The following is a 20,586-nucleotide window of genomic DNA, read 5'->3' on the forward strand; positions in this document are numbered from 1 at the left end:
TTAAGAACCATTCTATAACTAAAGTTTGATCAGAAGACCTGAGAAAAGTAACCAGCAACCAAATTAAGAACCATTCTATAGCTGGAAGAGAGCAGAAGTCTTAATACGTCAATGAACAACCTAACTAATATGTCCAAGCAGAATTGATCACTTCAAATTAAATGATCTTTGAGTCAAATTCACTTTCAATTCCTACCATCATCTGTCCGCACAAAACAAGCCAATTGGGCTATCTCCAAGTCCAGCTCACATCAAAAAGAACTGGTCTTCAAGAGTATTATTATTTTTTTTAGGGAGAAGTACCGATCAGCCCAGCTCAGAATTTACTAGCCACGAAATACAGGGGGAATGCATCCTGACCGTGAATTGATGCCAAATTCACGGGCAGGATGTGGTTTATAAGGGGAAGAGGGGTAGTCGTAGGGGGTGGCTGGAATTCAGAATTAGCTCGTGGTGGTAGCCTCCCTGGTTGGACCGCAAAGGGCTTTTCTTCAAGACATACATCAGCTGATGCAACGTGCTAGCCCCCATTTTAAACTTTATAAGACCCATTAATAAGAAAAAAAAGTCCAATAGCTTATCTTTCTGCCTTGAAAAAACCGCAATATTGTGATGGAAATTAAGCTGAACCTTCTCCATCGGCTACTTAGGCATGACCCATCATCCATTAATTAATTATGCATCCAGAAAGGCAAAAGCTGAAGTAACAAACAATGTTTTATCGGAAGCTGTTCTTGTGTTTTTCTTCCATGTTCCTCCTAAAACTGGAAATCAGCTCCGGCCAAAACGAGTCCCCGCTGTATCATTTCTGCATTGGAAGCAACAACACAATCAATAGCACATATCATACAAACTAGATCTACTTTCTTCATTATCCTCTAACGCTACAGTCAATGATGGCGGGTTCTATACTGCTAAATCCGGCCAGGGTGCCGATAGCATCTATGGTCTCTCCCTCTGCAGAGGCGATGTTACACCTGAAGATTGCCGGAATTGCGTCAAGCTCACAACTGAAAATATCATACAACTTTGTACCTACCAGAAAGAGGCTATTATATGGTACGACCACTGCATGCTAAGGTACTCAAACAGAAGTTTCTTTGGCGATGTTGAAATGTCACCGGAATTCTTAATGTATAACATCCAAAATCGATCCGAACTAGAAAAACCCGACATCAGTGCTGAATATTTGATAAACGGATTGGTGAAAATAGCATCCAAGTCATCTCGATTCTTTGAAGCTGACGATTATAATCCGCAGCTGAGTGAGACAAGATACGGTCTTGTACAGTGCAGTAGAGATCTTCGTGGCGATGGATGTGATAAGTGTTTGAATACATTATTGACCCAGATAGACGACGAGGTTAAACGAAAGCGAGGGTGGCGTATTCTTGCTCCAAGTTGCAATTTAAGGTACGAGGGCTATCTTTTCTACCGGCCACGGAATGCTTTAACACCAGAAGCGCCGGCGGCAGTAGGCGAACGAATTCCTGAGCCGCCTGATCAGACCACTAAAGGAGGTGAGGTGATATATATAAATTAACTACGACTTTTATGCAGAAAACTTTTTGTTCCTTTTTCTATAATTATTAGCTGAAGGGTACGTGCCTCTCGTATTTTTTGAATATATTCTTGAAAACAATTGTGTATTTTTTTTAAATATATTTTTTATTTGAAAAATAAGATGAAATTAAAGATTGTTATACATAATTTGTTGCATCCATCTCAATCTTGTTTCAAAAAAATTTTAGTCTTTGGGAGGTTTGCATATTTGATTGCAGCATAAGAGAAGATAAATTTTATTGAAATGACTTTTTGAAATATCGTAATATAGCCGACCAAAATGACATAATGGACCATGTTGATTGCCTATATAAGTATATATTACACCTATTTAGTGACTCATTATCGTGGATTGGTGTATAAGAGTGCAAACAGATCAGATTGTGATAAGATCCCATCCGATTCGAAATCCAATTAATCCTATTTTACTGGATTCTGATATATATTAAAAATTAGGCCCCTGTTTAGTTAAAGGAATACGAATAGGGGTCTGGAATCAGAATCAGAATCCAACTGTTTGGTTGGGCAGAATTGGAATCCTATTTCTATTCTTGTTAGAATTGCATTCCCCCATTTGAGGGAATGGTCATTCCCTGCCCCTCCTTTAGGAATGAAATTTCATTCTTGCTAATTTTAATTCTCATTCCCATTTCTGTTTGAACCAAACAGACTATGGGAATGGACCATTCGGATTCCAATTTCAGAGGATTTCGATTCCGATTCCAATTACAAACCAAACGGACCCTCAGATCGGATCATTTCCTATCCTATCCAATATATATGCTATTTATTTATTTATAAATATTTTTATATTGTATTTTTGTAATTTTTTATATTGTTTATTTTTTATAAAAAAAACATGTATATATATGATGAAAATAGCTGAAAAAATACTTGTACTTTTTGTTTTTCTTTATATAAATGGTATTTTTTTCCTTTCAATAATTTATTAAATTTCTAGATATTAAACTGGATCGAATCCAATTCGGATATCCAACATCCTTAATGGATTTGGATTCTAATTGGCATGTCACGATGAAAATCTTGAATTTGGATAATTGCAACTAACAAGTGTGCTTGATTTAAAATCTTTTTATGTAAGGGGTAAAATGGGAATATTTTGGTCCAAAATTTGATTGGTGGACGATCAAGGGGTTAAGGATGTTATTGGTGGGGTTTAGAAGTCTTAAAAGGTTTGTTGCAATAGATATCTTGAAATAGGAGGGCAATGGCCAATAAGGATATTTGAATTGGAACCTTTTTATGTGAGCGATAAAATGGTACTTTTGGGTCTGAAATTTGATGGGTGGTCAATCAGGATGTTGATGAAGGTTATGGTGGGGTTTGGAGGCCTTGGAAGTAGTGTCATGACGAAGATCTATGACTTTGAGAGTAGGGGCAACAAAAGTGGTTGATTTGGAATTATGAATGGAAACGGGGTGGGGCGGGGACGGAGAGCCTCTCCATCCCCGTCCCCACGAAAATCACCATTCTTGTCCTCGTCCCCGTCCCCGCTAACAAGAACAAGGTTACCCCATCCCCGGGAATTCCCATCTCTACGAGGATCTCCACTCCCCGTGATTTTTTATAATGTTAACCATTTTGATTTTGCTTTTTATTTTAATTAAAAAATAAAAATAAAATAATTAAAAATTACAATCATATTAGAAAAGATTAAAACATATTCAACCATAATATTTTTAAAAATATTACTATGTAGACGCATGTATAAATATATACATATATAAATGTATGTGTACATATATACATATATTAGTGGGGATCCCATAGGACGAGGATTGGGGTCCCCGTGGGGTGGGGAATGCTCTCCCCGTCCCCGCCTCATCTCCACCAACAGGGATGAAAATTTCCTCATTCCTGTGCCCGTGGGGGGAAAATAATCCCCATCCCTACCCCCATCTAGGGCGAATCCCCATGGGGCTCAAGGAAATGGGGAAAATTGCCATCCCTATTTGGAGTCTTCTTATACGAAAGGTAAAATGGAGATTTTTGGGTCTAAAATTTGATGGATGGTCGATCAAGAGGTTGATAAAGATTTTGGTTTTTAGAGTAGTGGGCAACAAGACTAGTTGATTTAAAATCTTTTTGTATGAAGGGAAAAATGGGCATTTTTGGTCTAAAATTTGGTGAATGGGCATCCTAGGATATTTAGAGTCCAATGGGAATGGTTGATGGCTTTAGAGGTGTTGGAAACATGAGAACCTAGGTAGAGGGTATTTTGGTTAATGGGGTGGTTTAAAATGGAATCTTGGTTTGATGAATGGGTAAATAAGGAAAGTTTAGGTTGAAACTTGGTAGAGTGGCATGGATTTGAATTATGAGGCTGCTTTGGGGGGTTTGATTGTGTCAGGGATGCATGAATCATAGGATTTAGGCTCAAAAAGTGAAGTACTATCATATTCGTCAAAATGGAACTTTGATGGATGAACAATGAAATTAAGGAATTTTGGGCTGAAATTTGGTGTGATTGGTTATCTAAAGGTTTTGTTTCATGTGATGGAGTCTGATTCTGTGGCATGTGTGGTGATGTGGCACAATCATGACTGCCAAAAGGGAATCTTATGGATTTAATAGTAGATTTAAGGGTATTTAAGCCAAAATTTGGTTTATTAAGGTTTTTGGTACATTCTAAAGAGAATAGTGAGGTTTGATCAAGCATTTGGAGTACGGGAAGTGGTCTAGAGAGATGACCGAGCAAAAATTAAGTGTTGACAGCTGTCCTTTTGCAACCCAAACACTGTGACCAAGTCTCCAACTCCAAATAACAGTCACTAAAGGAGAAATTGACACATTTCAAAAAGGTTAAGAGCAACAACCTCTACATTGATAATGAAGAGAGATCTATTCAAGAACAACTCATTAACAACATGGGCAAAATAAAGCCTCCACACCAAAGTTTCATGATTTGTTACCATCGATTTTGTTCCTCTATAAACCCCGACTTGTTAGATAGTATATGCCCTTAGCTCCAATCAGAATGATGTACATTACGACATTTAATGTAAATGAATAAAGTACATATTTGATTCATGTTATTATGGTGTGTTTCTGTGTAATACCCTTAAACTGGACACATATGAGACTCGTATTAGTTTAGAATTTTCACAGTCGTTGGATAGATCTGGGGAGATTTATCTTCCCAAGGCTAACACTGATGTGTCGCCAAGTTGGTTGGGGTAGCTTGTCTCAGCTCCCAGGGTGAGACCTGAGGTACATGCAATGTGGGTTTTCTTGAAACCCTGAACCGGACCAGAATTCCAGTATTGCCCTAGACCTTGGAGATAGATGGGCAAAACTAGAATGTTACACCTGACCCCTAGACTCGATTATGATACAACACTACGTGTCGGATTGAGCTGTCTTTGATATGCTAATCAGTGAGATTCTTAGAGAGGGTCAATGTTAGACAATTTTGTATGCCCTTAGCTTCAATCTGATTTGATGTACTTTTGACATTTAGTGTAAATAAATAAAGTGCATGTTTGATTCATGTTGTGTGGTATGATCTGTGTAAGACCCTAAAACTGGACACTTAATGAGACTCGTGTTAGTTTTAAACGTTTACAGCCACTGGATAAGTTTGGGGAGATTTATCCTACCAAGGCTGATACTGGTGTGCTACCAACTATTGGGGTGGCTTGTCTCAGCCGTCAGGGTGAGACCTAAGGCACACGCAGTGTAGGATTACTTGAACCCTTGAACTGTACCAGATTTTCAGTATTGCCCTGGACCTTGGAGATAGATGGGCAAAACTAGAAAGTTACACCTGACCCCTAGACTCGATTATGATACTTCACTAGGTGTTGGATTGGGCTGACTTTGATATGCCAATCAGTGAGATCCTTAACAAGGATCAAAACCTGGGTATGTTGGGACAGTCTGAGAATTCATTTGAGTGGGTGATCATAGTGACAGGATCAGCCCCTTTGTCGGACAAAGGTAATGATCGGGAAGCACTCTCTCTAATGGAAACCAAACTGTCGGCAGTTGATTTCAATCATTGGAATTTTGTTTTGCGAAATTTATATATATATGGTATATAGATAATTTTAGTTTCAAGTTGTTTGCAAATGGTTTTAATTCCTGGGATCCATGTGAGTAGAGAGTGCAGCACTGTTCCTTGCAGCCGAGGGAGAGGTCCTCTCTTGTCGAGTAGTACTTTATCATTATGGGCTGAGAGGTTAAGTGTAAGGTCATTTGGGATAATACCTGATGGGCTAATATTGCACCTGCCCACAGTCCCTGGGTTTTTATAAGATGGCTTGGCCCAGGGACCACTTAGTGTAAGTGTTGGGCCCATAGGGTCCATATGATGGGCTCAAGGGGTTCACTGGGATTTCCAGTGAATTCGGTTGGGCCTTGTAATAAAGGCTGGGCCGAACCCATGTGGCTGGTGTGTAGATCAATGCTTGGGTCCCACACCATACAAAGAAGCCCAACTGGGTAGCAGTTTGGAAACTTATTGAGCACCTGTTACTTAATGGGCCTAAAGCCCATTTTGAACTGGGCTGATTTGATCAGTCTTTTAAGGGGGCGAATATGAGATTAAGATGGGCCTTAAAGCTAATCTAATATGTAGATAAGATTAAGAACAGACCTAATCCAAATACTGATTTGGATAAAGGCAACTCCTGATAGGATCAGGAGGCCGCTTAATCATGAAGAAAAGAGGAGAAAAAACCCTAATTCGAATGATCAGAGTTTGAACCCTAGGATTTTTCAAGAGAGAATTTTTCTGCTTTCTTGAGAAGAAATCTTAGAAACTCTAGAGGAGAAAATAGCAGTTCGCCACTTTCTTCTCTAGCACTCTCCTCTTGTAGTAGCCGCCAACCCCTTTTTCCAGTTCGAGAGGATCAAGAATTGTTCTTGGTTGCTCCTGTGTTATTCATAGTTTCCAGAGGATTTTTCTAAAGGATTCGGTGTGTAGGACGCACCCTGCTGGTTTCGTTCCACAGTTGCTGTGTCATCTTCAGTAGGAGCAGATCTTGGTGTGTTCTTTGGGCGTGAACGCCAACTTTGGGAGATACTGCTTCTCTGGATCAGGTATAATTCCTCCCTTGTCTTTTGGTTCAGATCTGGTTTGATTATGGTTCAAGTAGGATTCTTGAATATTGTATTCTAAATTTAGGGAATATGATTCCCAATTGGAAGAAAGGTAGGAAATTTTTGAAATTCGCCCACCCATTCCGCAACCTTTTTAGCGTCCATACGATGGATCCTACCATTCTTTCAGTCAAAACCTGGGTATGTTGGGACAGTTTGAGCCCAACCAGAAATTTGGAAAAAATATGTTTTTCCTTTTTCTATTCAACTAAAAACTATTTTATCTATATTAAAAGACCTCAAAACCTAAAAAAATAATGAAAGATCTCACTATTACTTGAAAAAGAGAAAAAATAATAAAGAAAAAATATATTATGTATATATTTTTGTTATATAAAATATATTTTTATTATATAATACATTATCAAGTCAGCCTTGGGCATGGGCTAGGCTTTTTTGAGAAAGCTAGGGCCTTAGCCAAAAAAAGGTCGAAAACTTTAGGCCCGAGCCCAAGCCCGCATGCTTGAAATCCTATCCTAGACAGACTTAGATCAAGCTGAGATGGGTCGACTTGTCAGGCTACTCAACCTAGGAATAGGTCTACTCGTCATCTACAGCTTGACTCGGACGACCCATTCACTTCTTACTAACTCAAGCGTCGAACTACCTTCCCTAGGGACCTCATCTTCAGGACCTCTAACTGTTCTCTGGTTGCAGGTTCTGCTCGGTGCACCACTTTGTCCTTCTACCTCGGCTCATCCAAGTTGGAAGGACATCACTTGTTGCATGTCCACCTGGTTTGGTTAGAATTAGATTGGCATTGTATGTGGCAACCAGTACAAAAAGCCTCCGGTTTCTTTTCTCTATATACTAGTGAACATGCCTCCAAAGAATACTTTTGACCACTTTGGCACTTAGTCCCCATCTAGGGAATCCGATTCCAAAGGCACCTAATCTCCCTACGAAGCTCAGTAGCCAAAACCTACAACTAATGAAGAATTCAACATCTTGCAAAGATAGGTTGACCAGCTCATCACCATGGTGTAGACAATAGGGCAGCCCGGGGGTTTCTTGGCAACAGCCCTATAGAGCCAAGGGTTGAATGTGAGTGACCTTAGTAGTCTTGGAGGTTTGGGTCTCATGCCTAAAACCGAGCCTAGAATGCTCATTCCCAAGAATCCCAGTATTCTGGCACCCGCATCCCTAACAAGGAGCACCTCGGACCCTAGGTGCAACCACAACAATAGCAATAGCAATACTCACACACCGAATAAAGCTCAGCCAAGGACCACCATGCACCACCATAGCCACCCAAGTGCACCGACATTAGCAGCAAAATCAAGGACATGTGTGAGTGTATGAACAAGCTCAAGAGAAGTCACTTCAACCACCACACACCCTCCTCTAGAACACAGGGAGCCTGCCTTCAAACAAGAAATCATGGATAAGCTTCCCCCTATCAAGTGATAACCACTCAATCTGAGAAATAAAACTGCACCACAAGCCCAAAAAAAAACCATTTGGAAGGGTTCAAGGCCACAATGCTTCTGCACAGGACCATGAAAACTTTGATGTGCAAAGCCTTCACCTCTACCCTACAAGGTGCAACTCGATAGTGGTATTCCACACTACAACCCCAGCCCATAAGCACACGGGACCAGTTCAAGAAGAAAGATGAGAAGTCCATGAGAAAGTTCTTGGCAAGGTTCAATTCCGAGTCATTCAGGTCCAAAACCCAAATAAATCCATAGTAATGGTTGCCCTAATGCACAATCTGCGCCTCTCGAACTTCTGTTTTTCATTGTAGAAGAAGGCCCCTTGGGCACGACCGAACTCTTGGCGTAGGCACAAGTACATCAATGCCAGGAAGATGAGGAGAACCAACACAACCAGAAACTAGGGGTGGCCATGAGCAGAGCTCTTACGAGCTACACAAGCTCGGCTCGGCCCGAGCTTGAGCCCAATTTACAGGCTCATTCATTAATCGATCCAAGCTCGAGCCTAATAAAGTTTAGCTCGTGAGGCTCGCAAGACTACTCGAATAACTACATACATGCATAAATGCATACATACATACACACACACATACATACATACATACATACATACATACATACATACATACATACATACATACATACATACATATAATAAAATATAAAACCATAGAAAATAATATATATAATAAAAATTTTATATATATAATATTTTTATTTTTATATATAATAATTACTAATTATTATAGTTCTTAATTTTTTAAATATCAAATAAAAAATATTTTTATATAATAATTACTAATTATTATAAGCTCGAGCTTGACTTGAGAAAAATGTTTTATAAAAAATATTTTTATATATAATGTTTTTATTTTTATAAAACATTTTTCTCAAGTCAAGCTCGAGCTTATGAGCTTTTGACTTGAGCTGAGCTCGAGCCTTGTACTACCTTGGCGAGCCAAGCTCGAATAGCTAGCTATTTGGCTCGGATCGGCTCGACTTGAAACACAAAGATTGGGATAATGTCCAATCTGACCACACTAAAAAGAGGTCAGACTACCAGCGAGGAGGACTCTGCCTCCAACTTTTAGGGCCTTCATTCCCTTCAATGCAACATTGACTAAAGTGCTAATGCAATTCCATGATTGCCACTTTGTTTGATGGCCAAATAAGATGAAATCACAAGGCAACAAGAAAAGCCAAGACAAGTATTGTAAATTCCATAGAGATTACAGCCATGACAAGGAGAGTTGCAGATACCTTGGTCGCGTTGATATCTCAATGGGTCTGTAGACAACCCTCAAGAACTCTAGAGAGAGAACCTTGGCCATGTTGACACACCTGGAGACTAAGAACCTTCCTCAACTAGAGTCATAGTCATCATCTCTAGTAGAATGACTTCAAAAGGGGAAAGCTCCTCAGCCCGAAAGGCCTATACCCATCTTAATCAGGTAGAAAACCGAATGCCAAAGAAGCCCAAGGTCAACACACCCATCACGTTCCCCGAGGATGATCTCAAAGGAGTCCAGATGCCACACGATGATACCTTGGTGATAAAAGTGAACATCGCTAACTTTGAAGTATGTCGAGTGATTGTGGACATAGGTAGCTTGACTGATGTCTTCTTCGAAGAGGCCTCTTGAAAATGAAAATTGGATGTGATCAACTACGACTAATGAACACCCTCTAGTTGGATTCTCTAGTGACTCATTAATACCAGAGGAGAAGATCATGACACTAGGAGACGGCTCCCAAAAGAGCACACTTAAGTTTGACTTCTTGGTTGTAAAAGTCCAGCCGCCATACAACATCGTCCTCGACCACCCAATGCTTAATGCACTTCGCACCTCAGTCTCCACCAACCACTTAGTAGTGAAGTTCCCTAACAATCATGGCATTGGCATGGCCCGAGGAAATCAATGCACCACATGACAGTGCTACATAGCAACCTATATGAGAAAAGCCACCTCTCAGGAAGCTTTTTTCGTTGACGACCTAGACCTCTAGAATAAGCTCAGCACAAAATACAGCCAACCCGTCGAGGGTTTGACTCAGGTAGCTCTCTTCAATGGTGATTCAAAGAAGACTATCCTAGTGGGCTCCCAATTCGAGGATGGTCCTTGAAGTAACATCATCTAGTTTTTGAATTCTAACGTTGATGTCTTTGCTTGCTTGCAACAAACATGTTCAGAATTAACCTCCAAGTCATAACCAAGGTCCAAAATTTTGATACGTATCGAGACATATCACTCAACATATTGGCCTGTTGAGAAAAAAACTAGGTTGAGAAAAAAACTAAAAAAAATAAAAGTGATCCAAGATACAAGATGATACACCCCATTCGACATATTGGCCTGTATCAATATTTTGAACCTTGGTGATAACCCATCGACTCAACACCAGCCTATACGATAGAAGAAGAGGAGCTTTGCCTCAGAAAAGTGATAGCAAATAAATGAGGAGGTTAACAAAATCCTTGATGTAGGGATGCAAATGCATTGGATAGGATTCAAATCAAGGTATATTCAAATATGATCTGATAAACTGCAAATCCAATCTAATTCAATCCAAAGATCTAATCGGATCTCATTAATATTGATTCGAATTCAACTAGGATGCTAGATATCCAAATCTGATTACATCTAATTTAATTTAAAAAAAATTATCAGTTTAATTTTTAAAACAATTATTAAAAGGAAAAGAAAATATAACAATTTAAATAAAGAAAAAATACAAGTATTTTTCAAATATTTTCTTTATATATTTACATGTTTTTATAAAAAATAATATAAAAATGCAATATAAATAACATATTTATAAATAAATAAATAACATATATAGGATCAAATCCTTTCAAATTAAATAGGGGTGATTCGAATCTGATCCGATTTTTCATTAGATCTGATTATTCGATCCAAAATAGTGATATTTGAATCCGACAAAATAGGACTAGATCAAATCATGATCCAATCCATTTGCACCCCTACCTCGACACAGGCTTCACCGGAGAAATGACCTATCCAGACTACCTTACGAATGTGGTGATAGTGAAGAAGGACAATAGGAAATGGAGGATTTGCGTCAACTTCACCAACCTCAACCAGACCTATCCCAAAGACAGTTTCCCACTATCGAGGAGATACCAATTTGTCGATGCCGTAGTAGGCCATGAACTACGTAGTTTCATGGGTACCTTCTCAGGCTATAATCATATAAGGATGCACCTCAACGACCAAGAGGTGACCACCTTCATCACTGACTGAGGCCTCTATTGCTACAAGGTCATACCCTTCAGCCTAAAAAATGCCAGTGCAACCTACCAAAGGCTGGTGAACCACATATTCAAAGAGCAACTCGATCAAAATGCCAATTTGACCTACCAAAGGCTGGTAAACCACATTTTCAAAGAGCACCTAGGTCGGAATGTAGAAGTGTACATTGATGGCATGCTAATAAAAAGCATGAAGGCTGAGTAGCATTTGGCCCACCTTAAAGAAGTCTTCGACCTCCTTCAGTAGTATAAGATGAAGTTGAAACCAACCAAGTGCACCTTCGGTGTCAATTTAGGAAAGTTCTTGGGATTCATGGTGACCCAAATGGAGATCGAGGCCACCCCTGAAAAGATCTATGCCATCCAGGATATGTAATCTCCCCTAACGCACATGAAAGTGCAACACCTCACAAGGCAGATCGTCGTACATAGTAGATTCATGTTGAAGTCTATAGACCACCACCTTTTGCTCATCAAAGCACTAAAAAAAGTGAAGGATTTCTAGAGGACCATGGAATGTGAATAAGCTTGCCAGTAGTTGAAGCAGTACCAAAGTTTGTTTCCCCTACTAAGGAAGCTGAGCCCAGGAGACCAATTATTGCTATACCTCATTTGTGTCCTCACAGATCAACCCCTTAGATAAGTGCTATAGAAGTCAAAGACCACTAGTCTTCTAAAAAGGTAGAGCATAGAACTCAATGAGTTTGACCTCAACTTTGGCATAGACCCTCCACATACGCCCTCAAGTTTAACTTCAAGGCCTTCAACAACAAAGCTAAAAGTGAAGCTCTCATAGTCGAACTACATCTTACACAGGAGGTCGACACAAGATGTGTTCAATTCTCCCAGCTTATGATAAACAAGTCAACAAAAAATTCAAAGCCCAGGAGCCTAGCATGACTAGCTACCTAAAGAAGGTTGAAGAGCTTGTTGCTCCATTCGAGCACTTCTCCATACAATAGATACCACATGCCAAGAATGTTCAAGCCAATGCCTTTCCAAGCTTTCCAGCTCATCTCAGGCTCCAATGTAGTTGTAGCCATTCTAGATAGATCCAATATTTCAGTATTTGCAAGAATCCACTCTCCCACAAGATCGAGCCAAAGTCAAGAAGCCAACACATAAAGCATCTTGGTATTGCATCATCAAAGGGTACCTCTACCAGAGATTGCACATCTTTCCCTATTTGAAGTGTCTCCCCCTAGATGAAGTTGAGTACATACTGAGGGAAATTCATGAAGGAATCTATAATGACCACCATGGTGCTTGGACGCTCACATGCAAAGCTCTCCAACAAGGGTACTTTTGGTTGATCATGAAGCAAGATGTTGCATAACTCCTGCAAATGTACGACCAGTCGACCACTAAAAGAACTCTCTAATCTACACCATGGACCAAGGGTTCCCTTGACACCGATCAACATTCCTTGTCCTTTTACTTAATGGGGCATGGACATCCTTGGTGCTTTCCCTCCTATAGTCAGGCAGAAGAAATTCCTCATCATAGTTATGGGATACTTTACCAAGTGGGTCAAAGTCAAGCCCTTATCACACATCATAGCATAGAATGCCCAAGGTTTCTTGTGGAGATCCATCATCTACTGCTTTAGCATTCCCAAGGTGTTGATCACCAACAATGGCACTCAATTCACAAACAAAAGGTTCGAGGAGTAATGTGACAAGCTCAAAAGCACCACCGCAGTTGCACCCTACTACATAGTTTGAAGAAACGAATGAACAGAGCTAAAGGCAGGTGGGTAGAAGAGGTCCCTATCATCCGTTGAGCCTACCAGACCACACCAAAGATAGCGATTAGAAGGACTCAATCTTGCATTCAAAGCATAAGTAGTGATCCTAGTGAAAATTAGATCCCCTACACTCTGGGCCGAGATCTACAACGAGGACCTCCAAGTAGAGTTTGACCTCCTAGTAGAAGCTAGAGATTGAGCATAGCTCAAAATGGTGGCATACCAGCAATGAATGAACAAATGTTATGATGCTCAGGTCCACCACAAGCAGTTTAAGGCAAGAGAGCTCATCCTCTACAAAGTTATTGTGTTAGAGCTCGGCATAGGCAAGCTTGGATCAAATTGGGAAGGACTATACAAAATTAGAAAATTATTGGGACCAAGCTCTTACGAGTTGGAAGACCTTGATGGCAACTCGATACCACAAAGTTGGAACTCCGGTAATTTAAGGATGTACTATTAGTGAATGGCGCCAAGATGAATGGCGACCAAAATCCTTGTAATCCCCTATTAAGAAATAAAGCTTTTTTTTTGCACAAGAGAACAAATGACGAAGACCACAATGCTACATTGCAAACACCGTGCACCACATTCCATGGTACTTCTACACACACAGAGTATCGTATGCCTCGACCTGGTCGACTAGCAATAGTCGAGGCCTAACACTTAGCCCATCATGGGTTGGGCACAATGGGAACGATGTCCCTGCCACCCGTGGAAAGAGGATGTCCAATAAGGACCACCCCAAGGCATTTGGATGGACCTATGGGGTCAAGGACCCATGATGAATTCCCTAGATTAAAACCGAGGCGGAGCTGACTAAAGACTATGACTAGCCCATTGAGGAACCTCCATCTGGATCCTATGCAATCAGGCACCATCAAGCACCCCAATCATCACGAGAGATCAGAACTACCTCGGCCAACCTGACTTGAAAATAACTTAAGCAATAATATCCGAGACATCGATCATCCAAAGACCAAGGCCATGCTTCAAATGGACAACTCAATTTAAGTTAAAGACCTTGGCTACCTAAACACCGAAGCTACATTTTAAATTGACAATTCAGAGCAAACCCAAGGAAGCCATTAAGACTTCATTGTGTTAAGGAAAAGACCTTGATCACTCGAAGACCGAGGCCACGTTCTAGACAGCAATTCAAACTAGGGGAAGAAGATGAAGAACTGAAAGAGAAACAAGTTGTACAAGGTGGAACAAAAAAAAAAAAAAGAGAAACAATACAAGGAAACTAACAAAAATGGCTGATGAAGACAATGCCTAAGGACCATGGAGGCTATTATTGCTTAGCCAAGGGGTCATCAAAATGCTCCTAGGTGTCCACTCGGTCGATAGCCTCAACTCTTCCCTCCTTGGCTCGCTCGTTGGGCACCCCTTAGTTTCAATGGCCAAGCTCCTCTATCATGTGGGTGATCTCCAGGAACGACGCCCAATCCTCCTCTTATAGCGTGTGAAAACCATATAGAAGGAGTAAGTGGTGATGTCATTCAATTTGGCCTTATAGTTGTCAAACAACTTGAACTCGACCAAAGCCTCTTCCTTTGCTCAAGCCATCCTCACCTCAGCCTCCTTCATCTTCCCCTTCATATTGTGGAGGTAGATTTGTAGCTTCTCCGGCTCTTCCTCCTTGTCCTCCACTGCCTTCTTCACCTCAACCAGCTCGGCCTTCAGTGCTATGTTCTCCCCTCCCTCTACTCAGCAAACCTGCAGAGGGTGCATGTACGGTTGGCTAGTTGTGTGACGACATGAATAGCCTATAGAAGAAAGGCGTCAAACTGAGCTCTTGGAGTTAAAAGAAATAATCGATACAAAATGAAAACTTGCCACTATAGCCTCGTGGAGGGCCAAGCTCTCCAATGCCCCACTTGTGTCACTAGAAGTATCCTTCTAAATCTTGGGGAGTCATGAATGGTATAGAAACAAAGGAGCCCAACCAAATACCCAAAGGAGTTCGGCATCAACTGGACGGGAAGGACGTGGTGCCACCTCAATACAATCACTAGGCCTCTATCTAGGGGGAACTTCAATCTGGCCACCAAGCTCTCTTCCTACATGCAGAGCTCGTCAAGCCGAGGTGAATCTGCCTTCAAACTCAGGTAGGATGTCATATGCTTTCTGAACCTTTGCATGTTTAAGGCTACTAACTTACAGGAATCCATGGCGAAGCACTCCCCAAACCTCAAGGGAACCTCGGGCTCCTCCTCTAGAATTTCCACTTCAGCTTGATCGATCTCTTCCTCGACCTTGGCCCCTCAGTCTCCTAAGCTTTGGCCCACTCAGCCTCAGCAGAGCAGACTCATTACCGAACTCCGCCTCCTCTTCAACCTCGGCCTCATTGGTGTTAGTATCAGGAACGACTCCAGTGGCCTCATGTTGAGGCCTCAACTGGAACTCATCCCTCGAGCTGGAGTAACTAAAACCAAAAGACATCAAAGAAGTAAAAGAAGAGGAAAACAAGGACGAAGACATCTTACTAAAGAATGAGTGCATAGAAGCACCAGACAAGGATGAAGTCTAGCTGAGGACCACCCGAACTCTGGAGGGAACACTCACTCAAATGACAAAATTAAATGGCTTGCCCCTTGCTTTATATATAGAATCATCCAATGGTCAAGAGTGAATCCATCCAATGATCCAGATCCATCTCTACGCTTTGAATGCATGTAAGCTCAGGAATACAAAATGACACAACCGTCAGACCATACAATCAATGTTCAAATTTTGAATTTTTCAAACCGACGTTATGGTTCCCTAATCTGATCCAACCACACTTTGACAAACCCAAAAAAAGTACTAACTTCCTCAATTGAACACGACAATAACTCATCTTCTTCACCTCGGCAAAACACCTCTCTTCTCGAGTTTGAAACTGGGAACTGGTGTTAGGGTCATACCGTAGCTGGTCGAGCTGCCATGTGGCTATTGTTGTGTTCCAGGGCCACCCAACCTCTTCGACTGCATTAGTAAGCCAACACATCATGCATCGGAGTTGGCAGGCATACTTGTAGGCAAAAACCTTGAACAAGAGCATGGCATGCAATGTCCCCACTTCACTAATAAGCATCCCCACCAAGAAACATAGGATCATCCGAAAACCTCAGTTTGTAGTCTCCTCCCTTGAACGCCACAAGGGATGTGAGTATGTGACCGAGTTCACTACGACACTTGGCTATTTAAGGCATCTCCCTTCAAGGTATGGTCTCTCTGGAACCCTTCAACTCTCTTGCCTTCTTGCTCTCTTGCTTCCTCAACCCTTCTTGGCCAGTCACCCTTTTACCTCTTACTAACTTGAGCATTAGAGTTCCTTCCCTAAAGACCTCATCCTCAAGACCTCTAACCGCACTTTGGTTGTAGGCTCTACTCAGTGCACCATTTTGTCCTACCTCAGCTTGTCCAAATTGGTGGGACTTCACCTTGCTTGCACGTCTACCTTGGTTTGGACAGCATCACCCCCCCCCCCCCCCCCGCCAGAAAATGTGGATATGCTGAAATTCCAAGGCCATTTTTTCATATCTAAACTCTAAATTCTTAAACCCTTAAATCCTATCCCTATACCTCTAAACCCTAAATTTTAAAACCCCTAAACCCTAAAATGAACGTGAACAAGCTTTTTGGTTGGACAATATATGTCCTCTCCCATCGGGTAGAAGCCAATTTTTTTCCCTATATGGTGGATGGTCTAGTTGAGATAGGGCTCCTCTATGTGGCAGAAATTAGTGGAATTGTCTAGGGAGCTCCCCTAATTTGCTGAACCGATTAGGAAACTTATATCCTAAACTTTCTACATGCCCTTAACATTAAAATACTGGATTGACCACAAAACATTTCTACTTGCCCTTAACATTAAAATACTGGAAACTTCAGTATTTTCTGAATTGTTAGAATGTGGGGGCTCAGGGAGTAATCAACACAAGACAAAAGCATGAACCCTCTGCATTTGCGTTAAATAAAAGCCTATATTATATACATATATAGGTCTTTGACATTATTTTAATTAATCTGTCCATCACGTTCTTCATAATGCACTAGGATTGACATTTTGAAAAAAAAAAAAAAAAAAAAAAACAAGCAGGAAATGGGAGCAAAACATCAAGGATTATCATCATCGCTAGTGTGACGGCAATCTCAGTGGCTGTTTTAGCGAGTTCCTTTATCTACTACTACTGCATTTGTTGGAAGCCTAGAAAAGTAGAAGGTAATTAACGTACAAAGGATTTCAGCTCGTAAGTCGTAACTCTCGCTATATACATTTGTAAAATACCAATTGTTACATATGCAATCTTATTTGTCCACGCAGGAAAGGAACAACATAGCCAAGAAGATTCAATACTACTTCAGTTGCAGTCGGGAACCATGTCTGAACTTTGGAATGTAGAAGGAGATAAATCTCATGAGGACTTCCCTTCAATCCCTTTAAATACTATAAGGGTTGCTACAGACAACTTCTCCAATATAAATAAGCTTGGGGAAGGTGGGTTTGGCCCGGTATATAAGGTAAATTAAATAATAATATTTATTAATTGGAATTATGATTGTGTGTAAGTAACTAGCTAGGAGATTGTTTATTCAGTTGATGTAATTTTCATGCAGGGTGTGTTAGGAGATGGAAAGGAAATTGCAGTAAAGAGACTATCAAGGAATTCTGGGCAAGGATTAGAAGAGTTCAAAACTGAAGTTACTTTAATTGCCAAATTACAACACAAGAATCTTGTGAGACTTTTGGGGTACTGCATAAATGTAGAGGAGAAGCTGCTAGTTTATGAGTACATGCCTAATGCTAGCCTCGACAACTTTCTCTTTGGTGATTAATTAGTTCATTAATTCTTTGGTTTTGTAGTGGTTTATATAGCCAGCACCCAGCAAGTTAGAAATTATCTGTATTCAACAACCTGCATGAACATACCATCTTATAATTAACAAATGCAGTTTTAATTTGTTTTTTTCGTGATGGTTAGATCCAACCAGAGGAGAACAACTAGATTGGAAAAGCCGGCTTCATATTATATGTGGAGTTGCAAGGGGCTTACTTTATCTTCATGAAGACTCTCGACTCAAAATCATTCACAGGGACTTAAAAGCTAGTAATGTTTTGTTGGATCATGAGATGAACCCAAAGATATCTGACTTTGGAATGGCAAGGATTTTTGGAGGAAACCAAAACCAAGCTAACACAAACAGAGTCGTCGGAACATAGTAAGCCAATACCCTTGTCTCTTAGTTAGGTAACTCGTGTATATGTTTTCAATTTCTGTCATGGTTTTCAAAATTGGATCGGACGGTCAAATGACTCAGGAACCGTTTAGGCAATCGATTCCTTTTCACCCTAAAACCGTTCTTGGGCCAAAAACCATTGACTTGGTCAATGATTCGTTAACCCCATCAGTCGAATCATCAATCTCTCAACTTAGACAATGGTTTTTGGCCATTTTTTTTACTTAAATTATTTTTTAAATCAGAACGGGCTGTTTGTTCGAACCAGACGGTCGAACCACTGATCTAGAAACTCGTGACCAAAGTGGTTCTGGTTCCAGGTCGGTTTTTGAAACACTGATTTCTGTTACTAAGAAATTTAAAAATTTAAAAATAAAAAATAAAAAGAGTTTTTCTTTCCATTCAAACTTACTGTTTTCAATTTTTAATTGTGTTTGATATAAGCTATCATAATTGATTGACTTAATTCAACACATTGAAAGCCTTAGGAAAAGTTGTTCCAACCTTACTGGATGCTAGGTTCTTTTGAATGGCTTCATTCTTGATTCTATCATTTCTAATTTTTTCATTCATCCATTTTAGCATACCCATTTTTTCTACACACTGGTTTGATTGATACATATGAAAGGAATTAAACCTAATTGAGTTCTTTTCCTTAATGTGATTAATTTTATATCAGTGGATACATGGCCCCTGAGTATGCCATGGAAGGTCTATTTTCCACAAAATCTGATGTTTTCAGCTTTGGAGTTCTCCTGCTAGAGATAGTAAGTGGGAAAAGGAACAGCGGCTTCCATCTCTCAGAACACGGTCTCAGCCTTCTTGCATATGTATGTTCCTCTTAGTTTGCTTTCCATGCTTTCATGGAGGAACAAGTCAAGAAAAATAATTTTTATATTAACCTTTAATTTGGTGCATTGATTTTTTTTTTTTAAGTATAGGCATGGAGACTGTGGTGTGATGACAAAGGATTGGAGTTGATGGACCCATTACTAGAGAAGTCATGTGTGACAACTGAAGTGCATAAATGCATTCATATAGGATTATCGTGTGTTCAAGAAGATGCTGCAGACAGACCAAGCATGTCCTCAGTTGTTGTTATGTTGGCAACTGATTCAATAGTCCTTCCAAAACCTACACAGCCTGCATTTTCTGTTGGACGAGTTCTGGTTAGATCAGCTCAATCTTCAACAAGTTACAGGAGTTGTAGCAATGAGGTAACAATTTCTAGTGTTTCACCACGATGAGTGTAATTAATGGGTCTGTGCTTCTTGCTCTAGAGGGGTTCAAATTTGGAAGAAGCAAGTTTGAGATGGCTACAGAACTATATATATCTATTTTTTTGTTTTGTTTTATTTTATTTATCATTAAGCTAAATCCAGTACTCGTTATATATTGATGATGATTCAGATAATAAACACATAATTTCAATGTTCAATGTTGTTGAATTACATAATAATTATGATCAAATTTTAGCGGATGGGGGAAGGGAATGTTGACATGTAAACAACATTTTAGGTACATAGAATAGATTTTTATTTATTTTCTTTTTGACGCCTGATTTTTATTGATTTAAAGTTCACTTAGGCTATGTTTGGTTTGAAGAATTCCCTACCTTTTCCTTCAAACCAAACATAGCCTTAGATTTCATTGAATAAAAATAAACATTACTATAAGTTGACCACTCTATCGAGGGTGCAATTTGGATTATAGTAAGACTGATTAGACATTACCAACAAATATTGCCCGAATCGGACTTGGGCCAATTTGACTCAATTAAGAATGCTAGAGGCATGAGGTGTGGTTCAAAATGCAAGAAGTGTAAGCCTCCCGAACACAAGGAGGTGTAAGCCTCCTTAAGATGAGGGGAGTTAGGAGGAGGAAGGGGAAGGGGGGATCTCGCTTTTTTTATTTTTAATAAAAATCTTTTATATTAAAAAGAATAAAGATGCATAGCATTAGTTGAAGGGGGATACATGATCCTTCACAGAAAATGATGGTGTTATGTAATTGAAACAGTTGGCCCCATGCACCTATATGATTTCCCACATTTTCAAAGATATGTAATGTCTTTGTCACTAAGAAAAAGGAAAATCTCATAGATGAATAATTGGAAATGGAACGTAGATAAAAGTCCTTTCTACGGTATACAATATGAAATAATAATTAGCTCGTAGACTAATATATTCATGCAATTTGTCAAAAATGGCACATGG

General features: G+C 40.0%; 1 protein-coding gene across 1 annotated transcript; it reads left to right on the plus strand.

Moving 5' to 3' along the window:
• Positions 1-612: 612 nt before the first annotated feature.
• On the plus strand, positions 613-19,681 carry LOC104613518 (cysteine-rich receptor-like protein kinase 10). The gene is made up of 7 exons (XM_088901590.1): positions 613-1,520; positions 17,232-17,354; positions 17,457-17,653; positions 17,750-17,960; positions 18,115-18,352; positions 19,050-19,200; positions 19,312-19,681. Exons 1-7 carry the CDS (start codon positions 1,073-1,075, stop codon positions 19,615-19,617), a joined length of 1,674 nt encoding a protein of 557 aa, XP_088757716.1. The 5' UTR covers positions 613-1,072; the 3' UTR covers positions 19,618-19,681.
• The last annotated feature ends 905 nt before the right edge of the window (positions 19,682-20,586 follow it).

Source organism: Nelumbo nucifera, chromosome 3 (assembly GCF_055504915.1).
Source record: "Nelumbo nucifera cultivar China Antique chromosome 3, China Antique-T2T, whole genome shotgun sequence".
Classification (NCBI taxonomy): Eukaryota; Viridiplantae; Streptophyta; class Magnoliopsida; order Proteales; family Nelumbonaceae; genus Nelumbo; species Nelumbo nucifera.

Excerpts from the sequence above, each read along its gene's own strand:
- LOC104613518 (XM_088901590.1), top strand. The coding sequence starts at position 1,073 with ATGCTAAGGTACTCAAACAGAAGTTTCTTTGGCGATGTTGAAATGTCA. Across the intron at positions 1,521-17,231 it reads TGATCAGACCACTAAAGGAG|GAAATGGGAGCAAAACATCA; the intron begins GTGAGGTGATAT and ends AAAAACAAGCAG. Across the intron at positions 17,654-17,749 it reads GGTTTGGCCCGGTATATAAG|GGTGTGTTAGGAGATGGAAA; the intron begins GTAAATTAAATA and ends ATTTTCATGCAG.